Consider the following 23047-nt stretch of genomic DNA (forward strand, 5'->3'; position numbering starts at 1 on the left):
CGTGTGTTATCGCCGTTTATCTCCTAGCCGCAAACTGGGAATATTCAGACGGGGACAGCCGGATAGCCAGTTAAGTGCCATTTAACCAGCCAGGTGCCATTCCTTGCCGATTAAATGGTTTTGAATATCGGGGGGAATGTCTCCTCTTCTTATTAAACAAGCATTAACTATACATATTTCTGACAGTTCTATATATACCATATATTTATTTATTTGTTACATTTGTATCCCACATTTTCCCACCTATTTGCAGGCTCAGTGTGGCTTACATAGTACCGTAACGGCGTTCGCCAGTTCCAGTATGAACAAATACAAGGTGGAATAGTGGTAGAATAAGGTTCATGTATGGTAGGTACATTGGGGGAACATTAGAGAGGGAGAGGGAGAGTTGGGGTGTGTCCGTTACGATCTTTGGTTTTGTTGTGTTGCAGGTACTTAGGTTCTTATGTTGGGTCGGTGGGATATGCCTTTCTAAAGCAGTAGTCCATAAAACTTACGCATCGAGTTTTTCCTACATCAGCACACAACTATGGAACGCACTACCAAAAGACTTGAAAACCATATATGACCATCTACACTTCAGAAAGACACTCAAGACCCACCTGTTTAAAAAGGCATACCCTACAGATCCAACGTAAATTCCTGATCTCTGCGACCAACAATGCAAAGGTTCGTAATGGCCATCACTGAACTCTCCCGTCGAACAATTCCTCTATGTGGTCCTACCCCATGAACCTTACCCTATCACAACTTCACCTTGTATTTGTATACACCGGAGTCTGCAACTGCTCTCTGGCACTATGTAAGCCACATTGAACCTACAAAGAGGTGGGGAAATGTGGGGTGCAAATGTAATAAATAAATAAATAAATAACTAAATAAAATATTTGTCTACTTCAGGTGTCCATGACATGGAACACATATGCTTGCACGGTCATGCTCAATCACCAATCACAAAAGCAAGATGCTGAGGTCTTGAAGGCAATAGGAACTGGGGCCAAACAGGTGGCATGCTTTTATGACCATCATCGTAGGCTACAAAAGCGGTACCCCTTCCTATCTTGCTGCCCTTTCTGTTCCATATGCCTCACCTAAGCGTCTTCATTCCTTAAATAACGATCGTTTGCACATCCCCATGCCGCAGAAATGCTATGCTTGAATCAACAAGAAATGGTGCGTTCTACAGCACCGCCCCACCCTTTCCTCCCCAAGTTCAGCTGGAACTGTCACATCCTAAATTTCGCACTGCCATCAAGACATATTTATCCAGAAGGCATTTGGAGATGTAGTGGCTAAAGTCGGCGAGGAACTGCGAATTCACTGGCCCACTGACCTACTAAACTTTATAAACAGCACAGTCTCGTATTACAATCATCTGACGTATCCAACAGACCCCACCCCCACCCCGGTGACATCATCGAGTTGTAGTTAGAAGTACGCAGGTTCTCTTCCTTTTTCCAGCTTCACACGCTGCTGGTTAGCGTTAATATACAATACTGTATTTTAAATACAGATACCCTATGCCTGTTCTTTCTGTATTACCTGACTTTTCACTTATCCGACAATGACTCGGTCCCTTTTATGTCAGACTAGTAAAAAAGGCCCGTTTCTGTTTGAAAGGAAACGGGCGCTTGCAAGGTTTTCCTCTGAGTGTGTATGTTTGAGAGAGTGACTGTGTGAGAGAGGCTTCTGTTCCTGCTGCTGTGCATTCCCCGTGTTGTGCTGATTTGCTGCTCCCTGTATCGTGGCTCCGCCCCTCTCCAGATTGGCCAGTAGAAGGGAGAGGGGCGGAGCCACGATACAGGGTTGTGTGACATCACTATTATCTACTCCAACATGATCCACGGTTCCAGGCAGCCTCAGAATGTTGGAGGTGAGAATTATTATATAGGATAAACAAGACTATACTGTACTTGTTCGTTTCTCCTCCTTGTTGCAGTTTTAGTACGATGTTTAAAAATTTGTGTTCTTTTCTATTTGTTAATTTTATGATGTAAACTGTCCTGTGATGTTTGCAGGAAGAGCAGTATATTGAATTTTTAATAAACCATAAACCATAATCTTACTCTGTTCTCTTTTTTCCACCTACCTGCTATTTTCTACTAGGTAATGCACAATTTTGTCTAAAACTTTTTCAATGAGGGCAGTGCGGATCCACAAGTGTTTGATTGCCTGCGGAGACAGGTTTGGCAGCTTCTGCAGTTTGCGCACATTCTCCTGAACCCCTTGCATCTGGTTTCGTCTAAAGAAAAAAAGAAACCACAAAAATACAAAGAAAAACAGTATCGCAAGAGTCATATAAAATGACATGACGCTCCCCTTACTGCACAAGTGTTGAACGTTCACACACTTTTCAAATCGAGTCAAACCTTACACCTAATGATGGGGACTGCGATGAAATCCTTTGCAGAGAGAACAATTCAACCAAACCCAACAATACTTTGATTTTTATTAACATTCTGCACCAGCATCAAAGTGCATTAAAATTCATCACACCCTCAAAGAATCCCTAAATAAACCTCATAAACCCCTAAAAATGATACAGGAATATCATTCTTTGCCCATTCATTAGTGCAGGGCTTCCAAAACTGGTCCTGGAGACCCCAAAGCTAGCCGGTTAACACTTCATGGTAAAAGAGTTTAGGGGTTGATATTTTCAGTGTGGTTTAACCGGGCAGGAGAGGATCATGCCTGGTTAAACCACACTGACTGGAGCAGGATAAGATATTCTGTAGCGGCACTCTCTGATCAGCGCCTGAACTAGGGCTACCATATTTGCCCAAAGAAAAAAAGAGGACACATGCCCCGCCCCCTGTCACTTTGACACCCCCCAAAAAAGCCAGATTACCTCTCTCTCTCCCCCCATATATATCCCCTACCCAGTTTTCCAGCCTCCCTTCACCCACATGACTGTATTCACTACCCCTCCCCTCCTGTACCTTATTGCAGTGCCCTCATAGTGCCATGGAAGTCTCGAGAGGCTGCCGCTTGAACTCTCAGCAGCCATTCTGAAGTGGCGCCAGGAGCCAGACAGGTCTACAGCCGCGCCAGACAGGAAACGGGGGGAGGGGCTCTTTCCTGTCCCGAAGAAGTCTCTAGACCACCAGGACACTACAATAAGGTAAAGGAGGAGAGGGGAGGATAGGACACCCTGAGGCCCGCCTGCCCGTCAATCTGCAAGCTCATCTGCAAATCCAGACAAACGGGCAGGCTGGAAAAACCCATCCGGATGCCTTGCAGTGTCCTCAAAAAGAGGACATATCCAGGTAAAACCGGACGTACGGTAACCCTAACCTGAACAATCCAGGTTTGGAGCTAGGGCACAGACAGGAGTTATTCCAGGCACTGTGATAACTCTGGAGCTGTACCTGGATAGTTACCTAGTTAACTTAGGACAGGAAAAGAGTTGGGATCGTGATCTTCTTAACTTTCTCAATAACATGTTGCAGTTCAGGAGATAATGCGACTGTCACATCTGTCGCTCCCTCCGGCTGCTCCTCCGCGGGAAGCAGGAGCCGGCATCGACCCCGACGAAGGCCGGCTTTCTTGAAGCCACGGAGGGGAGCCGGGGCTCGCCATGGTGATGGCCGCCCAGTCCGGGGCCGAGGCCGGCGATCGCGGCTGCCAGTCTCTCGATCGCCGGCTACAGGGGCTGTGTTTGCGCCAGTAAGGGAAATGGCGCCGAGGCGCGATGGCCGGCGTCTTCTTCATTCTCGGGCGCGGGAACCCAAAGCTCCGCCTCAGAGGAGTTAGACTGGAAGGCCAGCACGATAGATCCACCTGGGAGATCGGTCAGAGCCAATCAGAAGGGTTCTGTCGATAACCAAGTTCTGATTGGCCGGCTCTGTCTACGGGGGCTGGGCGGCTGATTGCCGAACAGTATTTAAGGAATGAGCCTGAGTTAGGATATTGCTTCAGGTTCTGTTACCCGAGGCCAGTCTCCGTGGTTCCTGTGTTCCGTTGGTTTCCTGGTGTTGCTGATTTTGGACTTTTGGACTGTTTCCTGGTTTACTCTGCTAGCTGCCTGCCTTGACCTCTTGCCTGTCTCAGACTACTCTGCTAGCCGCCTGCCTTGACCTCTTGCCTGACTCTGACTACGCTGTTAGCTGCCTACCCTGATCTGTTGCCTGTTTGTGGACGTCTCTATTCCACCTGCCCGCTTCTCTCCTGGTTCCAGTCCAGGTCAGTCCATCAACCCCGCGGCTCCTGAAGTCCCGTTGACCGCCTGCAGCTGGGGGCTCAACCCTTGGTGAACGGCGGTCGCCGCGGGTGAAGACTTGGGGTTGCACGGCTGTCCTTTGAGGTCCTTCGGGGCCTTACGGGACCTAAGGGCTCACCTTCCTTGCGGACAAGACAGCGACTCCCAAAACAGGTCAATGCAATACTTTTATATGTCAAAATAAATCTGCGATATCACCACTTTGTGTCCGTTGTTCAATGTTGTTCAAAGTGGTGATATCACAGATTTATTTTGACACTAGTAAAAAAGGCCCGTTTCTGAGACCAATGAAACGGGCGCTAGCAAGGTTTTCAGCGGAGTGTGTATGTTTGAGTGTGTGTGAGAGTGACTGTGTGAGAGAGAGAGATGGAGTGAATGTGCGAGTGTGGGTGTGTGTGACTCAGGGGCGTATCTGACCTGCGGCGGTAGGGGGGGCCAGGGCCAGAGTGAGGGGGCACATTATAGCCCCCCCCCCCCCGCCATTGCCGATCCCCCTACCCCCAGCCGCTGCCATTGCCAACCCTCCCCCTCCGTTGCTCGCCTACCTTCGCTGGCGGGGGACCCCAACCCCCGCCAGCCGAGGTCCGCGTCCTCCTGCCGCTGCCGGCTGCCTTTGGTCCTTTCATTTTTCCATTGAAGCTGGCGCCGCCGCCGACGAAAAAGTTTCTTTTGAATCTGACGTCGCTGCACGTTGCACGTTGTACGTGCAGGACGTCAGACTCAGAAACAATTTCTGAGTCTGACGTCCTGCACGTACAACGTGCAGCGACGTCAGATTCAAAAGAAACTTTTTCGGCGGCGGCGGCGCCAGCTTCAATGGAAAAATGAAAGGACCAAAGGCAGCCGGCAGCGGCAAGAGGACGCGGACCTCGGCTGGCGGGGGTTGGGGTCCCCCGCCAGCGAAGGTAGGCGAGCAACGGAGGGGGAGGGTTGGCAGCGGTAGGGGGGGCCAGGGCGAAATCTGCGGGGGCCCAGGCCCCTGAGGCCCCACGCAGATACGCCCCTGGTGTGACTTAGTTTGAGGCTGTCTGTGTGAGAGTGTGTGTGTGTAAGAAAGAATGAGAGTGTGCGGCAGGGCCCCCCCCCCTCCGTCAAGGTGTTTTGGAAAAGAAGCAGGAGATCCCAAGGGCTCACGTTGTGATGTGAGGGCGGGGCAGACACTCATGGAGAAAAAGTGATCTACACCATGACACATTTAGAATGTTGGGAAACTTGAGGCTTCATTAGAATGTTGCAGGTGTGTTTTATATAGAGAGATATAAAAGTATTACATTCACCTGTTTTGGGACTCGCATTATCTCCTGAACTGCAACATCTTATTGAGAAGGTTAAGAAGATCCACGATCCCATCTCTTCCCTCCCAATCCCCACTCAAGCTAAGTAGCTGTTTGTTTTTTATTTAATTGCATTTGTATCCCACATTTTCCCACCTATTTGCGGGCTCAGTGTGGCTTACAATACATTATGAATCATGGAAATACAATTTGTTACAACTCGGTTATGGATTACATTGTGATGAGTTATTCGAGTCAAAGTCAAAGTATCGTTAAGGAATATAATAATGGAAAAAGCACTGAAACATTTGAAGGAAACAAGGGAGACAAAAAGGGGCAATATATAATAACAGGAAAACATTTAGTATACATTTTCTGTGAGTAAAGGTATGAGTGTGGTGAGATTTCAGGGGATGAGAGTTCAGAAGTGGCTGTATTGATGCGTTACTGAACAGTGAGTGTGGGCTTTATGTGTTTTGGTTCTTTCCGTAAATTTTCTCAAAAAGATGGGTCTTCAGTATTTTGCGGAAGGTGGTTTGCTCGTAGATCGTTTTCAGGTTGCGCGGCAGTGTGTTCCAGAACTGCGTGCTCATGTAAGAAAAGGTTGATGCGTGCAGCGCCTTGTATTTCAAGCCCTTGCAATTAGGGAAGTGGAGGTTGAGGAAAGTTTGGGATGATTTTTTAGCGTTTCTGGGTGGTAAGTCTATTAACTCAGACATGTAGGCTGGGGCTTCACCGTGAATGATTTTGTGGACTAATGTGCATACTTTAAAAGTGATGCGTTCTTTGAGTGGGAGCCAGTGTAGCTTCTCTCGTAAGGGTTTTGCACTTTCATATTTTGGTTTTCCGACGATGAGTCTGGCTGCTGTATTCTGGGCTGTTTGGAATAGTAATAATTAGGAGTGGAGGCAGGGTGTGTGATGATGGTGGCATGGTGTTTTTACACATCTCGAGTCTTCGGGTCCTTGTAATACACCCAAAAACTGAGCACAATTTATTAACACATATTTAATGCTTAATTTTGGTAATTTTTTCGTTTTGGTATGTATTTTGTTTTTATCATTTTCTGGCTTCTGTAAAAGTTTTCGGTTATGTTTAAAACCAACCAAACATATACCTTATATTTTGCCTGCCAAACTTAGCCGGCCATGCACCAAAAATCAGCCAGATAACTGGCTAAGAAGGTGGCGGAGCAGGTGGGGGGAAGAGGGGTTGGTGGTTGGGAGGCGAGGATAGTGGAGGGCAGACTTATACGGTCTGTGCCAGAGCCGGTGGTGGGAAGCGGGACTGGTGGTTGGGAGGCGGGGATAGTGCTGGGCAGACTTATATGGTCTGTGCCAGAGCCAGTGGTTGGGAGGCGGGGCTGGTGGTTGGGAGGTGAGGATAGTGCTGGGCAGACTTATACGGTCTGTGCCAGAGCCGGTGGTGGGAGGCGGGGCTGGTAGTTGGGAGGCGGGGATAGTGCTGGGCAGACTTATACGGTCTGTGCCAAAGCCGGTGATGGGAGGCGGGACTGGTGGTTGGGAGGCGGAGAATACTGCTGGGCAGACTTATACGGTCTGTGCCCTGAAAAAGACAGGTACAAATCAAGGTAATGTATACACATATGAGTTTATCTTGTTGGGCAGACTGGATGGACCATGTAGGTCTTTTTCTGCCGTCATCTACTATGTTACTATGTTACTATGTATGTTATTTAACCGTTCAGAGTGCCATTCCTGGCCGGTTACATGGTTTTGAATATCAGGGGGCTGGACTTTATTGAGGGGAGGGGTTCAGATTCTAATTTTCTTAACGTTGAGCCCAACAGGTTGGAAAATAACTTTCCCTATGAGGAATTCTGAAAGCAGATGGTCAGATGGAGCACAGCATCCTGGATACACACACAGTGAACAAAGTACCGCTCTGCTTACTTGTTCTCCAGCAGCTGCTCTATGTCTTGAACCTTCCTACACAGCTCTTCGGCTGGAGGAAAGCTTTTTCCCACCTTCATAAACAGGGCTGCTATTTTATTGCTGCGGAGGAATCCCGCAGCCCTTCGCTTCAAGCTGTGCAATACACAGGCTTCTACTGCAGCTGCAACAAGGCAAGAATAATAAAAAATATATATTATTTAGCCATGTTATGTCCAAGTCAACTATTACAACTACACATAAAAGCTAAAACACTTTTGCTTGCTCGGTACTGTCACAAGATTCATAACTCTGAGCCTGATGAGTGGCCAACGAGATGTTTGACACTGTTGGCACAGTTGGGGGCAAGTGACTGTAATTCTAATATTTAACAGGGTAATGCCACTGAAACCTAGGAAAACAAAAGACTGAGTTAGAAGGAAGCACATCCTTCATGAGGGTCTCACCTTCGTAGGTATGGAAACCTCAGAAGTATGAAATTATTTATTAGGTTCTAATAATAGAGTTTAAACCCTAGAAAAATATATTCTTTGCTGTACATGATTTAATTAAAAACATATATCTCCCACTTCAGCCTCCAGGGCCATTCAAGGTGACTTACAACCTAACTGAAAAAAAAAAAATTCACAAAGCCCTTCTGTGTGCCTTTACAAAATCAATCAAGCACAAAAGCAGTTAACTTAGCAGGGTTTAAAAAAGGTTTGGATAATTTCGTCAAAGTCCATAAGCCATTGTTAAGACGGACTTGCTAAAATCCACTACTTTTTTTTCTAGGATAAGCAGCATCAAATCTGTTTTGCTCTGTTGGCATATTGCCAAGTACTTGTGACCTTGATTGGCCACTGTCAAAAACAGGATATTGGCCTTGATAGACCTTTGGCCTAACCTAGTATGGCAACACTTATGTTCTTATTATTCATTGTCCTCAGAGTGGGCCTTCCACAGTGTCCTGCTAATGTACATAAGTACATAAGTAATGCCATACTGGGAAAAGACCAAGGGTCCATCGAGCCCAGCATCCTGTCCACGACAGCGGGCAATCCAGGCCAAGGGCACCTGGCGAGCTTCCCAAACGTACAAACATTCTATACATAAGTAATGCCATACTGGGAAAGTAATGCCATACTGATCTCAAATAGTGTTGCCCAAGTTCTGCAAACCCAAACAGTGCATGCCCAAGTTGAATGTACTGAGAACTCAGCTATTTATATCCTCGTTCCTTAATTGTGGAATTCATTATCACTCAGTTGCCAGGTTCAAAGATGGCCTTAAGGCCTATTGTTTTGCTCAAGCTTTTGATTTGGACTAATACTGTTTTAAGCTGCAGGAGTAGCTGTCTCTGGCTACTGCTCTGCTTTCTTCTCTGCTCTACTACCTCCTTTTTGAACTTTTAAAATGTTTGTTTATGTAAACCGCTCTGCTGGGCCCCAGTAACAGCCATTATATAAAGAACTGCAATAAACAGTCCACAACATACCCCAACTGTCACCCAAACGAACTCAATTATAATCATCAAACCAGCTGAGTGAACCAGACAAACCCTCAGACAAGCAGTCTCAAGTGTCATATAACAAAACAAATATATATTCAAATTGTAGTGTCACCTCAGTAACAGCAACACAAAATCCCTTCATCGCCAGATATTTATTTATTCATGGCTTGGTAAACCGCTTTAACTGACAGATAGATCAAAGCGGTTTACAATAAAAATCAAAAACATAGAAAAGCCATGAACAAATAAATACATAAATAAAAATAAAAGAACTACAATAATCAGACAGGAAAGCAAAACATACATACAAGAGAACTACACTATTAACAAACAGTGTACAACAAAACTAGTGAAATACACATTCTTTCCCAGATACCGGCACCCAAGAGAGGTGACTCATTCACTGGAATACGCCTGCTGGAACAACCATGCCTTCAAAAGTACCTTAAATTGGCTTCGCTGCGTACGAATAACGGCATGGAGTTCCACAGATATGGAGCCGCATGGCACGTACTTTCCATCTGTGCTAAACGGGGGTCCTGGTAAAACCATGTGATGGTCACTAATGGAACGCAAAACACGTAACGAGACGTATGGAATGGTCAGCGATGAGATGTATAAGGGTGTGCCCTGGCGAAAGGATCTGAAGGCCGTGAGCAAGGTCTTGATATGAATCCCATAAAAGACTGTAATTATGTACTCACATCACTGACCCTATTCAATTGTCTGCTTAATTTTGGGTGTCGTTTATAGAATTGGGGGTTAATGCGTAGTTTACCAAGTGGTAGCTGCTAGTGCACGACACTGCGTTAGCAGGTTTTACAGTATTTTACGCAATTATTGTGCAGTAAATCATGTCTGAAGTCCTTTTTGTATTAGGGGGGGTGGAAGCAACACACCCAGGAATTTTTCACAGAGGGTACGTTTCCCCTCACCGCGCCCCTTCCCCATCCATACCTTCAAATCACCTCCACTCCAGTCTTTCCCAGGCATTGATACTCATAAGCTACTCTGCACCGGGACTTTCTCTCACTCTGAACTGTCCCGCCCTTCACAAAAAGAAGCAAGATAGTTCAGAGTGAAAGAAAGACCAGGCAAAGGCAGCCTATGAGTGCCAATGCCTGGATGAAGGCCTGTTCAGAGATGATTTGAAGGTATGCGCAGGGGAGGCTTGGTGGGGGGGGGGGGGGGGGGGAGTGAATTGCAGAGCTTTGTGGGGCTGGGAAGGGAGAGATGTTAAACAGTTTATCTGCATTCTCTCTCCTGCCCCCCACCAATAGGGGCTGCGTACCCAACACATGCACTTGAATGGATACACCACTAGGGGGTGCGGTATAGGTGGAGAGAGGGCATTACCACGTAATTACCAGGTGCTAAATATTTCTTTACTTATTTATTTATTAGGATTTATTTACCGCCTTTTTGAAGGACTTCACTTAGGGCCGCCGGGCCTGGGGCAAGGCCGCCCCGCCTCCGTCCCCTCCCCCGCCCCCACCGCTGCCGCCCCCACCGCTCCCCCGTCACTGCTGCCCCCCCCCCCCCCGTCGTTCCCCCCGCTACTGCTGCCCAACGTCACTCCCCCCACCGCTGCAGTCCGCTGTCTCACCTGCCTGCCTCCATGGCTCCGGGCCCCCTTCATTCAAAGCGGCAGTCGCAGATCGCATCTCTTCTGGCCTTCCCTCCCTGTGTCCTGCCCTCGTCTGATGTAACTTCTGGTTTCCACGAGGGCGGGACACAGGGAGGGAAGGCCAGAAGTGAGGCGATCTGCGACTGCCGCTTTGAATGAAGGGGGCCCGGAGCCGTGGAGGCAGGCAGGTGAGACCGGGGACTGCAGTGCCAGCGGCCTGGCGCTGGGCCCCCCTTGGCGACCCGGGTCTGGGGAATTTTGCCCCCCCTCTCGGCGGCCCTGAGTTCACTCAAGGCAGTTTACAGTAAGAATAGATCAAACATGAGCCATAGGTAATTACAGCAGTAAAAATATTCGAAAACAATACAAAGTGTGGCATGGTAGCAATGTCAACACAATACGTAATAGAACGTTATAATTGGTAGTGAAGGGTAAGGGAAAGTTGTAACATATAGATGGGTAAGAAAGTAGGAAGAATTAGAAAGTAAGGTGACTGATTTGAAGAAAGTTACACATGGAGGAGTGGATAAACATGTCCCGCTGCAGTATATACAGCCCGAGTCACTCCTTGTCTGTGTGAGTGAGACTAACAAGTTAGTTACTTCTTCAATTAAAGGCTTGGTTGAAGAGCCAAGCTTTCACCTGCTTCCTGAAGTAGAGACAGAAGTTCTGCAGTTAGCGTCTCCTATTTCGGAGGTGGTAAGTGGTCTGTGCTAATTCCAATCTTGGTACTGCACACTGCCTGACATTTTAATGCAAATCTGTAAAGCGAAATGCAGGAAAAGCCCTCAATAATTGCTGCATTAGATCCGCAGTTACCATGCGGTAAATTGTTTTGCATGAAGCCGCTGTAATTACAGAATCTAACACACTTTAGTAAAAAGACCCCTAAATTTTTTGCTGCACTCACAAGGAAGAGACATGATCATCCAGAATGTAATCTGAATGCTTGGCTCGCTACTATAATTGAGGCTTATTATGTATGCATCCGGAGATTTTATGAGGCATTCGGCCAAGTGACCTCAGCTGTCTGAGAACTGTAACTTGCAGGGCAAGAAATGTGAGACTATGAAAGGGATTTGACTCCTGTGATTTCATAATTGTTTAAATGCCATGGTACATGACCGAAACTAACCAGGAGACAATGAACTGCTCCACTTCAAGTCTCACTTTTATCCAATACCATCTGTTGTGTTGTAAGTGGCTAAACAGGGCATGAAGTTAAGTTCAGAGGAATCATCTGTTTGGATTTTTACCCAGGGGTGTAGCCAGACCTCGACGGGAGGGGGGGGCCAGAGCCCAAGGTGGGGGGGGGGGGCAAATTTTGGCTTGCCTCCCCACCGCTGCTCTCCAGCCATCACTTCCGCCCCCACGCAGCCGCTACCGCCTCCCCGCCACTGCCCTCCTGCCGCTGCTTCCACCCCCCGAAGCCGCTCCCCACCACCACCACTGCAAAGGTACCTTGGCTGGTGGGGGTTGGCAGCTAAAACGTTTGTCCCACGCTGGTCTCACATTGCCTGGCACCAGTGTCAGGCAAGGTAAGACCAGCGCAGGACAAATGCTAGCCACTAACCGGCTATATCGCATGACATAGCCGATTAGGCACAGTTATTCAGCGCCTAACCGGCTATGTTGAGCAAAAAAAGTTAACTGGCTAGCGCTGAATATCGGTATAGCTGGCTAACTTCTTAGCAGCCAAAATAAACCCCGATATTCAATGTTGTTCGCTGGATACGGCCGGCATTTAGACAGCAAACACACTGCCTGCCGCCGGCTGAGTATCGGTTCCTTTAAGTCCATGCTTACTGTCACCACCCTCCTGCGCTCCGTTGTATCTGAGATGGTTTACCCAACACCTGTTGTTAGTAGTCGTGGTTAATGTTGGGTATCTCACGGAACTCAGGGGATGGTGCAGGAATACTAACCTCGTCCCACCCTTTCAAAAAGATGTGGGAGGAAAAATAAACTAAATTGGATACTTTTCTAAATTAACCAGAACCACCACACTGTTAAGATTTTTTAACAATAAGTCAAACTTTAATTTCAGTAATTACTATAACAATATTAATAACAATTAAAAGAAACATTAGCTGTAAAACAATGAGCAGATAAACCCTTTTGCTGTGTTATCTTACTTTCCTTTGTTTCTTTTTTCCCTTCTAGGTACCTTTTACTCACGTCAGGACATACCCAATATCAGATAAGTATGAAAAGAACCTTAACAACCTCAATTATTTCATGTATTTTCTCTCTCTGTGTGTATTTCCCTGAATTTGATTCTTTGTTGTTTCTTTTCTTTTCTCAGGTCACTGTAAGCAGCTCACCCCTCTCATCCAGGTAATAAGGTAAGTATGTTTTTTTTTCTTCCCTATCAGTCTTTCACACTTTACTTCTAATCTTTTTATATGTCCCAAAATGTCACTTAGCTGTTGTTGGTTCACTCTCCGTTCCTGTCGCCGTCTTTCTTGTGTGGGGGCCCGTTGACAACAGATGCTCTATTTCTATGAAGTCTTCCTCCTAAACCTTTCTTTAAGCAAATGAAAAGGAGGCAAAACCCTCTCTTCCTGCTTCGTACTGGAACTCTAAAGGATTGGTTCAAAACCTGTGGCCAACTTTTCTTTTAAAATAATATTAACCAAAAATACCCTATCTTCCAGGTCTATACTTTAGTTTTGTTCCCTGAAATAGTGTTGAGAGAGATTGATTGTCCCTTTCACACAATCACTCCCTCACAATTCTTTTATTACACTTATTCAAACTCTTATTTCAACTCACTACCCCTTAAGCTGTAACTCTACTTCCCTTGAAATAAACTTTAAATTTGTTCCCAAACCCTTTCACAAATACTCTTTATGCTAATACTACAATTACACTAATAACCCTCTCTTAACAAATTCCCCTTAACTCTTACCCTATTCATTCATTCATTCATTCACCCTACCCTAATAAAATTTTAAAACTTATTCCATAAATCACACCTTCCTTACACACCTTACTTTCATTCACCATCAATCACCAGAAACTTTTCCCAATATCTTAACTTTTACCATTAAAACCCTCTTCTCACTACCAGCACCTCCTCAGCACCTCCACTCTCTCTGACCATCAATCTCACTCTGACCAACTGCCCACTCCCCAGTTGCCTTGGTTACCAGCCTTGGCTTGCCTGGCATTCCAAGACCCTTTCAGCCAATCCCTGACTATTACCAACATTCTAATTTCCACTGCTGACCAGCGGAATTCTGGCCAGCAGTGCAAAATCTCCATTTTAACCCCATAGAAACTAATGGAAAAATAATAAAATTAAATAAAAACCCAATAAAACTTTATCCAAATCACCCCAACATTTCTATACCAATTAAACCTCCCATTCCCTATTAAATCATGCTTTTAAAATTTAAAAATACCAATTTTTACAGACCGCCCGCAATTATCCCTCCTAAACTCCCCTCAAAAATCCCAAAATAATTTGAAACCCGAACCCAAATATGCAAAAATAAATCAAATCCGATAACCCCCTGATTTTTTTAAAAATAAAAAACACTGTTTTAATATTTTAAAATTAAATAAATTTTCGGGTCAAAAGACCCCTTACCTTAATGTAGATTTTCCCCACACGTGATCCCAACCAACGGATCCGGTCCCACTGGTCCTGGGGCGAAAACGGAGCCATTTGAAAAATTGCCCCGAAAATGGCCGTTTCTTCTGGAGCTCCAGATTAAAAATCGAGGCCCCGGCTTCTAGGCCTCGCCGGAGCTCCTAAAAAAAAAACAATTAGTGCGCACGCGCGCACCCCCGACACACCCCTCGGCGGCTGGGGACGTGCCCAACCGTCCCCGGACCGCAGAAAACTCCCACGCCGTCTCTCTTCGTTCCCGGGGACTCGCCCAATCGTCCCCGGGAGCCAAAAACGGCAGCGCCGCACCGGGAAATCGCGGCACCGCCCCAAAAAACACAGCGCCTCCAACAGCGCCCCGCTCCGGCCCTCAACGAGCCCCAAAACACATCGGGAGCGCCACTCTCCCCCTGCAGCGCTCCCGACAACAAAAATGGGCCCGACATCGGCCCCGATGCGACCCCAAAACGTGAGCAGCGCCCCGGAACAACGGCGCAAACCTCCCCTCTCCTCCACAAAAAAAAACAAAACAACGCTGTTTCCCGCAGCGCATCCCTCCTGCAGTCCGGACACAAACGGCCCAAAAACAAAACTCCGTCTCCAGCAGCACACCCCCACGGCAAGACCCAGGTAAGTATTTTTTATTTTTTTATTTTTTCCTTTTAACCCTAGTTACATTACAAAAGAACACATTAAGCAAAGGGTACATCTTCAAAAACCTCAACACAGCACCTTAGGGATATTACACAAAATTATATTGCGTGATTTTTTTTTCAAAACTATGTCACTAAATATAAGAAACAGAGCCCCATTCTACACAGAATGAAGAGCAGGGCTTCTCAACTCAGTCCTCAGGGTTCACTCAGCCTATCAGGAATCTGCGTGACATAGATTTTCAGTATGCAAATGTATCTCATGCATATACATTGCGGATATCCTGAAAGTCTGACTGGTTGGATGTGCCCCAAAGACTGGGTCGAGAAGCACCGATGTAGAGCTTGAAACGGAAACTATTCGGGTGGAATTTTAGAAAAGCCTCCGCAATGCAGTAGTGCATTGCGTATGTGCAGCCGGATCAACTATTTTAGAAAGATACACACTGAAAAAACGAAGGGTGTGAACTGGCAAGAGGACCTTACGAGACTGGGAGGCTGGGCGGCTAAATGGCAGATGATGTTTAATGTGAGCAAGTGCAAGGTGATGCATGTGGGAAAAAAGAACCCGAATTATAGCTACGTCATGCAAGGTTCCACGTTAGGAGTTACGGACCAAGAAAGGGATCTGGGTGTCGTCGTCGATAACACACTGAAACCTTCTGCTCAGTGTGCTGCTGCGGCTAAGAAAGCGAATAGAATGTTGGGTATTATTAGGAAAGGTATGGAAAACAGGTGTGAGGATGTTATAATGCCGTTGTATCGCTCCATGGTGCGACCGCACTACTACTACTACTACTATTTAGCATTTCTATAGCGCTACAAGGCATACGCAGCGCTGTACAAACATAGAAGAAAGACAGTCCCTGCTCAAAGAGCTTACAATCTAACACCTTGAGTATTGTGTTCAATTCTGGTCGCCGCATCTCAAGAAAGATATAGTAGAATTGGAAAAGCTGCAGCGAAGGGCGACTAAAATGATAGCGGGGATGGGACGACTTCCCTATGAAGAAAGACTAAGGAGGCTAGGGCTTTTCAGCTTGGAGAAGAGACGGCTGAGGGGAGACATGATAGAGGTATATAAAATAATGAGTGGAGTGGAACAGGTGGATGTGAAGCGTCTGTTCATGCTTTCCAAAAATACTAGGACTAGGGGGCATGCGATTAAACTACAGTGTAGTAAATTTAAAACAAATCGGAGAAAAAGTTTCTTCACCCAACGTGTAATTCAACTCTGGAATTCGTTGCCGGAGAAAGTGGTGAAGGCAGTTAGCTTAGCAGAGTTTAAAAAGGGGTTGGACGGTTTCCTAAAGGACAAGTCCATAAACCGCTACTAAACGGACTTGGAAAAATCCAAAATTCCAGGAATAACATGTATAGAATGTTTGTACGTTTGGGAAGCTTGCCAGGTGCCCTTGGCCTGGATTGGCCGCTGTCGTGGACAGGATGCTGGGCTCGATGGACCCTTGGTCTTTTCCCAGTATGGCATTACTTATGTACTTATGGCAGCTTCTACGTGGCAATGTCAGCACTTATAAGTGGAAGTGATGATTTCACAACTTCTGCATTTGATAGTGACAAGCTCTACATGTGGCTGCCCCATTTTCCACACCTACGTGTACATGTGCCCTCAATGAAACAGCCAGGTTGCAATTTTAATTTGGTTTTATTTTGCTGGTGGAACTGATCCCCTTAATCCCTCATGTAAAGTCCAGAGAAGAAGGAGAACTTTTTTAAAAAAACTTATTACGGTAATTCTCTAAGCTGATGCCTAGAGATATGCCCAGATAATCCACTGCAAAGCAGAGAACACGAACACCCCACGAGAGAGTACAGGTATGAGAAAAAGTGGGATTGTTTGACCACGGAAAACCAAAGACTGGAAAGATGGATTCTTAAAACAGTTGTTTATTGATGAAAAAAGACTCTACACAAACCTTGTGTTTCGGTTGTTAGGCCTGCATCAGGAGTCTACAAAAACACATACAGTGGGGGAAATAAGTATTTGATCCCTTGCTGATTTTGTAAGTTTGCCCACTGACAAAGACATGAGCAGCCCATAATTGAAGGGTAGGTTATTGGTAACAGTGAGAGATAGCACATCACAAATTAAATCCGGAAAATCACATTGTGGAAAGTATATGAATTTATTTGCATTCTGCAGAGGGAAATAAGTATTTGATCCCCCACCAACCAGTAAGAGATCTGGCCCCTACAGACCAGGTAGATGCTCCAAATCAACTCGTTACCTGCATGACAGACAGCTGTCGGCAATGGTCACCTGTATGAAAGACACCTGGAGCATGGATGTCTCTCCCAGCTACACACATACCCCCCCCCCCCCCCCCCCCCCCAATATTCAATACCATTTAACCGGCCAGGAATGCCCTTGGTGAAATAAAGAATATGTGTGTAGATTTTAGTCTCTCCCCCCCCCCCCCCTTAAAACATCTGTGTAAATAGTAGGTTTCTGAAATCAGCATTTGCATGTGTATGTGATTCATAGATGTAACTAATGCCATTCACTTTAGGTATGTTTCTAAAATAATTGCCTTACGGGCCCTTTTACTAAGCTGTGGTAAGCGCTTATCATAACTTAAAATGGCTTACTGAGGGATGCGCTCAGGCATCCTGCAGTAAGTTTCAAAATGGCACATGTTGTGTGCAAAAAGTATGTTTATTTTTTGTTGGAGGAGGCATGGGGGTGGAGAGTAGGCATTCCTGCGCTAATCTGCACTTTGGTCCACAAAATTATCTACGGCGTAGTCCCAGGATACATGACCGATCTCATAGATCTACCACCAGAAACAGAACCGGATCATCACGATCATACCTAAACCTACATTACCCAAATTGCAAAGGACTTAAATACAAAACAACTTACGTATCCTGCTTCTCCTACGTAAGCGCACAACTATGGAATGGACTCCCAAAAGCTGTGAAAACAATGCATGACCATTTAAACTTCAGGAGATCACTAAAAACCAACCTTTTCAAAAAGGCTTACCCCACCGATCCACCGTAAATCCCCAAATCCAGCAACACAGCATAACCAATGATCATACTGGACAATATACAATCTTCATTCCCTTTGACCCTCATGGTGCCTGATACACACCTACCTCATTCGACCACAATACAACCTTGTAATTGTTATCAACCGACTTGGCAAACGCCAAGTCAGTACTATGTAAGCCACATTGAGCCTGCAAATAGGTGGGAAAATGTGGGGTACAAATGTAACAAATAAATAAATAATCAATTAGCATGTCTGCATTACCGCGTGCTAACTGGTTCGTGTAGGATTAACACGTAAGCAACAAAATAGGTGTAAGTGCTCACACAGTAATTCTATTTAACGGTTGTGGTAAAAATGGCCTCTGCAAGGCATGCAAAGGTCATTTTATACCACAGCTTAGTAAAAGGACCCCTTAGTGTCGCTGGGCGATGTTTGTCAAGTTCCAGCTAGATTCTATATATGACACCTGAAAAATCTGCGTGGAATAAATTTCCGCCTAATGGTATTCTATAAGCAGTGCCTAGATTTAGGCGTGGTATACAGAATACGCTTAGTTGATATCCCAGCACCTAGAACTACGCAAATCCATTTACACCAAGGGAAACGTGACGTAAATTCCGGCACATAGATTTAGAGGGGCATATTATATAACACTGTGCATAAATTATGGAACACCCACTAAACGCCCATTTCCACGCCTATAACCACGCCCCTTTTTGCCTCCGCGCATTTGAATTTAGGTGCTGTGTGTTACAGAATACGCTTAGCGAGTTATGTGCATAAATTCTAATTATTGCCAATTAGTGCTCAAGATTGCATTTTAAGTGCTGTTAAAATGCTGATTGGCGCGTTGTTATAGAATACGCTTGGATTTCAGCACGGAATGCTAGGAGCAATATATAGAATCCAGCAAACTGTGTACATGCACAGGAGACAACTTGTAAGCAGACTCAGCGTGCCAGCTATGCGCAGACAGCAAATACATGGAAACTTGACAAAGTGGTGGATGAGATGAGAAAATCAGAAGCAACGCTCTCGCCAAACAGTTCAGTGTTTACCTCATTCTCCCTCCGACATTTGTTACAGGCTTTCCCACTGGTTTAGTGTATAAAAATTGGATTTTTAATTTAACCTTTTCAGTTATACGAAATACACTGTCCTGTCTAATTACGGCATTCCTTTATCCTCATTTAAACTGTAAACTGCTTTGCTGTCTCTGTCACAAAAGGTGGTCTAGCAAATCTTGACTTACACAACAAGCAATAAAAACTGCTACAAACAAATCTGCCAATGGAGGACAATTCAATATAACTTCATAGAAATCTCCTATATAATAATTTGTCAATCTGCATCCCTGGATGGATGGCTGGGTTCGTAACCGTATGCAAATGAGCTACTATGTAATCGGCTTGCATCTAGCCTTCCCTTACCTCTCAGTGTCCCACCCTCGCGGAAAGAGGAAATTACGTCAGAGGAGGGCTGGACACTGAGAGGGAAGGAAAGGGAAGGCCGGAGGCGAGCCGCTTTCACTGACGTCGCTGCGACTTGAGGTAAAATACAACTTTTAAAGGAAGGGCAGCAGGAAGGAAAGGAGGGCTGTTGTGGAAGAAGAGGGCGGGCAGCTGAGGGCTGGGGATGAACTGGAACTCGGGTGCTTAACAAAGGAGCAGGTGGGGGCTGGGGCGAGTCACTGGACATGGATGGGATGGGAGGGGAGGGAAGAGGAGAATCAATATGGATGGGATGGGAGGTGTGAGAGGGTAGGTGAAAGGGGATCCGGGAAGGCACGCAGAAGGGGGGTGCAGGCAGCCGGGGAACCCCAACGGGGCAGACTTCATGTGCACAACACCCACATTCAGAAAGCTGGGCTACCGGAGGCAGAGAGGTTGGCCGGGTTAAGGAAGAAGAGGAGGAACTACCAGTCCCAGAATCCCTCTCTTCCCCACCCGGCTGTGCAAGAATTAGGGGAGGAGATAGAAGATTGGAAAATGGTCTCTGAGGGAGGTGATGAGGGCCAGCTGGAGAGGTTGGGGGCGGGGGAAGTTGAAGAGGAGGATAAAATGGAGGTTACTGAAGGACTAGAAGAGGAACAGATGGAGATTGGAGTTCTGGCTCAAACCTGAAAAGCAGCTGTAAGAGGGTGGCTAGCTGCGCCTTGGAGAGACTGGTGGAAGACCAGAGGAGAGAGACTGAGGCGCTGGGGGAGATCTCTACTAAAGAGGAAACAGGTGCAGCCCCTGGGAGAGAAAGAGGACTGACCACAATTGAAACCCTAGTCTGAACCAGGTGGGATCAAAGCTGTGTAGCTGTGCTGTAAGAAAGACTGTGTAAACTGTTTCATACTGAAAAGGTCTGGGCCTGCAACCTACCAAGCTATGGTGTTTTCTTTCTGATCATGTACTGTTCCCTAAAAGAAGTAATTTTGGCTAAAGTGAAGTTATATGGACTGTTTAAACCCTGAATGAGACTTTGGCAGCAAACCTTAACAACCTGGGAGTAAGGTGTTTTCCTTTTGTGTCTATGCTGAATGGAAGCAAGAAATAAAGTTTTTATTCTATAAACGTTTTGCCTTGATTGAGCCTCTGTGGAAACAATAGAGAGAGGAGGAAGTCCTGCAAGCTCTCAGGGGGTCTGGCGCTGAGTTCCCAGAACAGGCCAAGGTGGTGTGGAGGCAACAGTCGGGTGAAGAAGGAAGCTAAGCAAGGTCGAGCCCAGCTGGGCCCTGGAAGGGGGACCCAGCTACAGAGGGGAGGGCAGAGGAGAATCACTGGACATGGAGGAGAGGGCAGGGGAGAGAGGAGAAATCGCCTAGGCGATAGCCTTCCTAGGGTCCATTTCATTTTTGGAGAAACGGGCTTTTTTGCTTGTGTTATTAATAAAGCCAAAGCCTTACTTTATTTTTAAAGTCGGTGTTTCTTTTACGGTTCTGAGCCGCTGTCTTGGTTTACTTCCAGTCTGCGGTGACGTACATTTTGTTCATGTGCTCGACTTTATTGTTTTACTGTGAGCTTGGGGAAGATTTGTTCTGAACCTGAGATTATTACTTCTTTGAAACAGTTTCAGGGTTAGAGAGGGGAAATAACCAAGAAACAGCAAAAAATGAATTGTACAGCTCCTTACAAATTCTATTCTAGAGCTAGATGATGCTTAAAAGCAGGGGCGCAGACAGACATGGTATTTTGGGTAGGCCTGAGCCCAAGTTGGGTGGGCACACGAGTGGAGGAGTGGCCTAGTGGTTAGGGTGGTGGACTTTGGTCCTGGGGAACTGAGGAACTGAGTTCGATTCCCACTTCAGGCACAGGCAGCTCCTTGTGACTCTGGGCAAGTCACTTAACCCTCCATTGCCCCATGTAAGCCGCATTGAGCCTGCCATGAGTGGGAAAGCGCGGGGTACAAATGTAACAAAAATAAAATAGATACTATTGGAGATTCTACATGGAATGTTGCTTCTATTGGAGATTCTACATGGAATGTTGCTATTCCACTAGCAACATTCCATGTAGAAGGCTGCACAGGCTTCTGTTTCTGTGAGTCTGACGTCCTGCACGTACGTGCAGGACGTCAGACTCACAGAAGCAGAAGCCTGCGCGGCCACATTGGTGATCTGCAAGGGCTGACTTCTACATGGAATGTTGCTAGTGGAATCTCAAATAGTAGCAAGAGTGGAGGAGTGGCCTAGTGGTTAGGGTGGTGGACTTTGGGGAACTGAGTTCGATTCCCACTTCAGGCACAGGCAGCTCCTTGTGACTCTGGGCAAGTCACTTAACCCTCCATTGCCCCATGTAAGCCGCATTGAGCCTGCTATGAGTGGGAAAGTGTGGGGTACAAATGTAATAAAATAAATTTGTCCTGCATCCCCCAACTCAATAAATACCTGAGCTGGCAGGGATCCTCAAACCCTTCCAGCTGAAGAGGGGCCTCGTCCAGCAGCTGGAACAATCCTATATACTCTGCAGCCCACACTCACATGCTACGCTCTATGTGCCACCATCACACCGCCCTCCCCCCCCCCCCCCCCCCCCCCCCATGCTCAGTTTTTGCACATGTATGGGGGACCAGTGCAGCGGAGGGACATAGAGAGTAGTATGGGAGTATATATATTTTTAAAAAGCTATAAAATAGTGCTATGATTCAAAGGAGCTGAGATGTCTAAGTTGTACATAAGCTGAGACTTATTCTCAACATTTAAGAGAACAACACATTTACTATATTGTGTTCTGTTGGGCACTATTTGTTTGCCAAAACAGGAGGCGGCTGGGCTGAAGCAGGGAGGGATGGAGACATCAATTTCATTGCCGTCACAGCACACAGATAGCAGAGGGGACCAGGGCTGCCCTGCCACTGTGGAAGCATTGGGAGACAGAGAGTGGCTATGAGGGTTTACTTAGAGTTAGGCGAAGTAGCAGCAACGGAGGCTTCAGGTAATGAAATTTGCATACAAGTCCCTTTACTATAAGGTTCTGTTATTTTTTTTTTCTAATAAAGCACCTTGTCCCCTCCCCTCTAAAGTGACTAATACTCACAAGGAAGAAAAAAAGGATTAGAAAAGGTTTAAAAACAGATGAGACCTACTGAATAATGGGGGGGGAAATCCTACCACCTTTAAAAATGCATCTGTTGTTAATTCAACGTGAGTATGTTACCTAGGAAACAACAGCCACTTTCAGTCCTGCGGGTAATCAGTAACATTGCACCAAGGCTCAAGGCTCAGTCTTAAACATATCACCTCTATATAATTAATGTTCAACTCCACTATTCTGTGCCATTACAAGCCCAGCACACACACATAAAGGGGAAAAAATCAATACAAGGCCATTTGGGATATAAAGTCATATCTCTTACTGCCCTACTGAAAATCTGTTTCACAAGAATTAAAAAATCAATCAACAATATCCTCGTGATTTTCTAAGGTCCTTAATGTGATCTTACTACTGCCTATCACCTCTTTGTAGATTAATGGAGGCAAAGCCTCAACAGACTCCTTGTATGGCTCACTGGCCTTCAATTGCCTGGAGCACTAGTTACCATCATTGGCACAAAAACCTCCATAAGTCTGTTTAATGTTATAGAATGTTTTAACACTTCTTCTAGTATAAATGTTTGAGAAATGCAATGACTTATCTTGCTGTAGCACAGTCGCCTTCTCTTCCCACGGCCGACAATGGCCAAGGTTACGACTCCTTCCTCAGGGTCCGTGGTACTCGCGACCATAGGAGACAACATTTCAAAATGAT

At 46.0% G+C, this 23047-nt stretch overlaps 1 protein-coding gene across 1 annotated transcript in view; it reads right to left on the reverse strand.

Moving 5' to 3' along the window:
• The window catches only part of SGSM1 (small G protein signaling modulator 1), a 276394-nt gene that overhangs the window by 123220 nt on the left and 130127 nt on the right, over window positions 1-23047 (reverse strand). The window contains exons 4-5 of the mRNA XM_030218397.1: window positions 7407-7569; window positions 2090-2242 (exon numbers count right to left, since the gene is read on the reverse strand). Coding sequence (XP_030074257.1) covers window positions 2090-2242; window positions 7407-7569 — 316 coding nt within the window. The remainder of the gene's footprint in view (window positions 1-2089; window positions 2243-7406; window positions 7570-23047) is intronic.

The sequence above is a fragment of the Microcaecilia unicolor genome, chromosome 11, assembly GCF_901765095.1.
Source record: "Microcaecilia unicolor chromosome 11, aMicUni1.1, whole genome shotgun sequence".
Classification (NCBI taxonomy): Eukaryota; Metazoa; Chordata; class Amphibia; order Gymnophiona; family Siphonopidae; genus Microcaecilia; species Microcaecilia unicolor.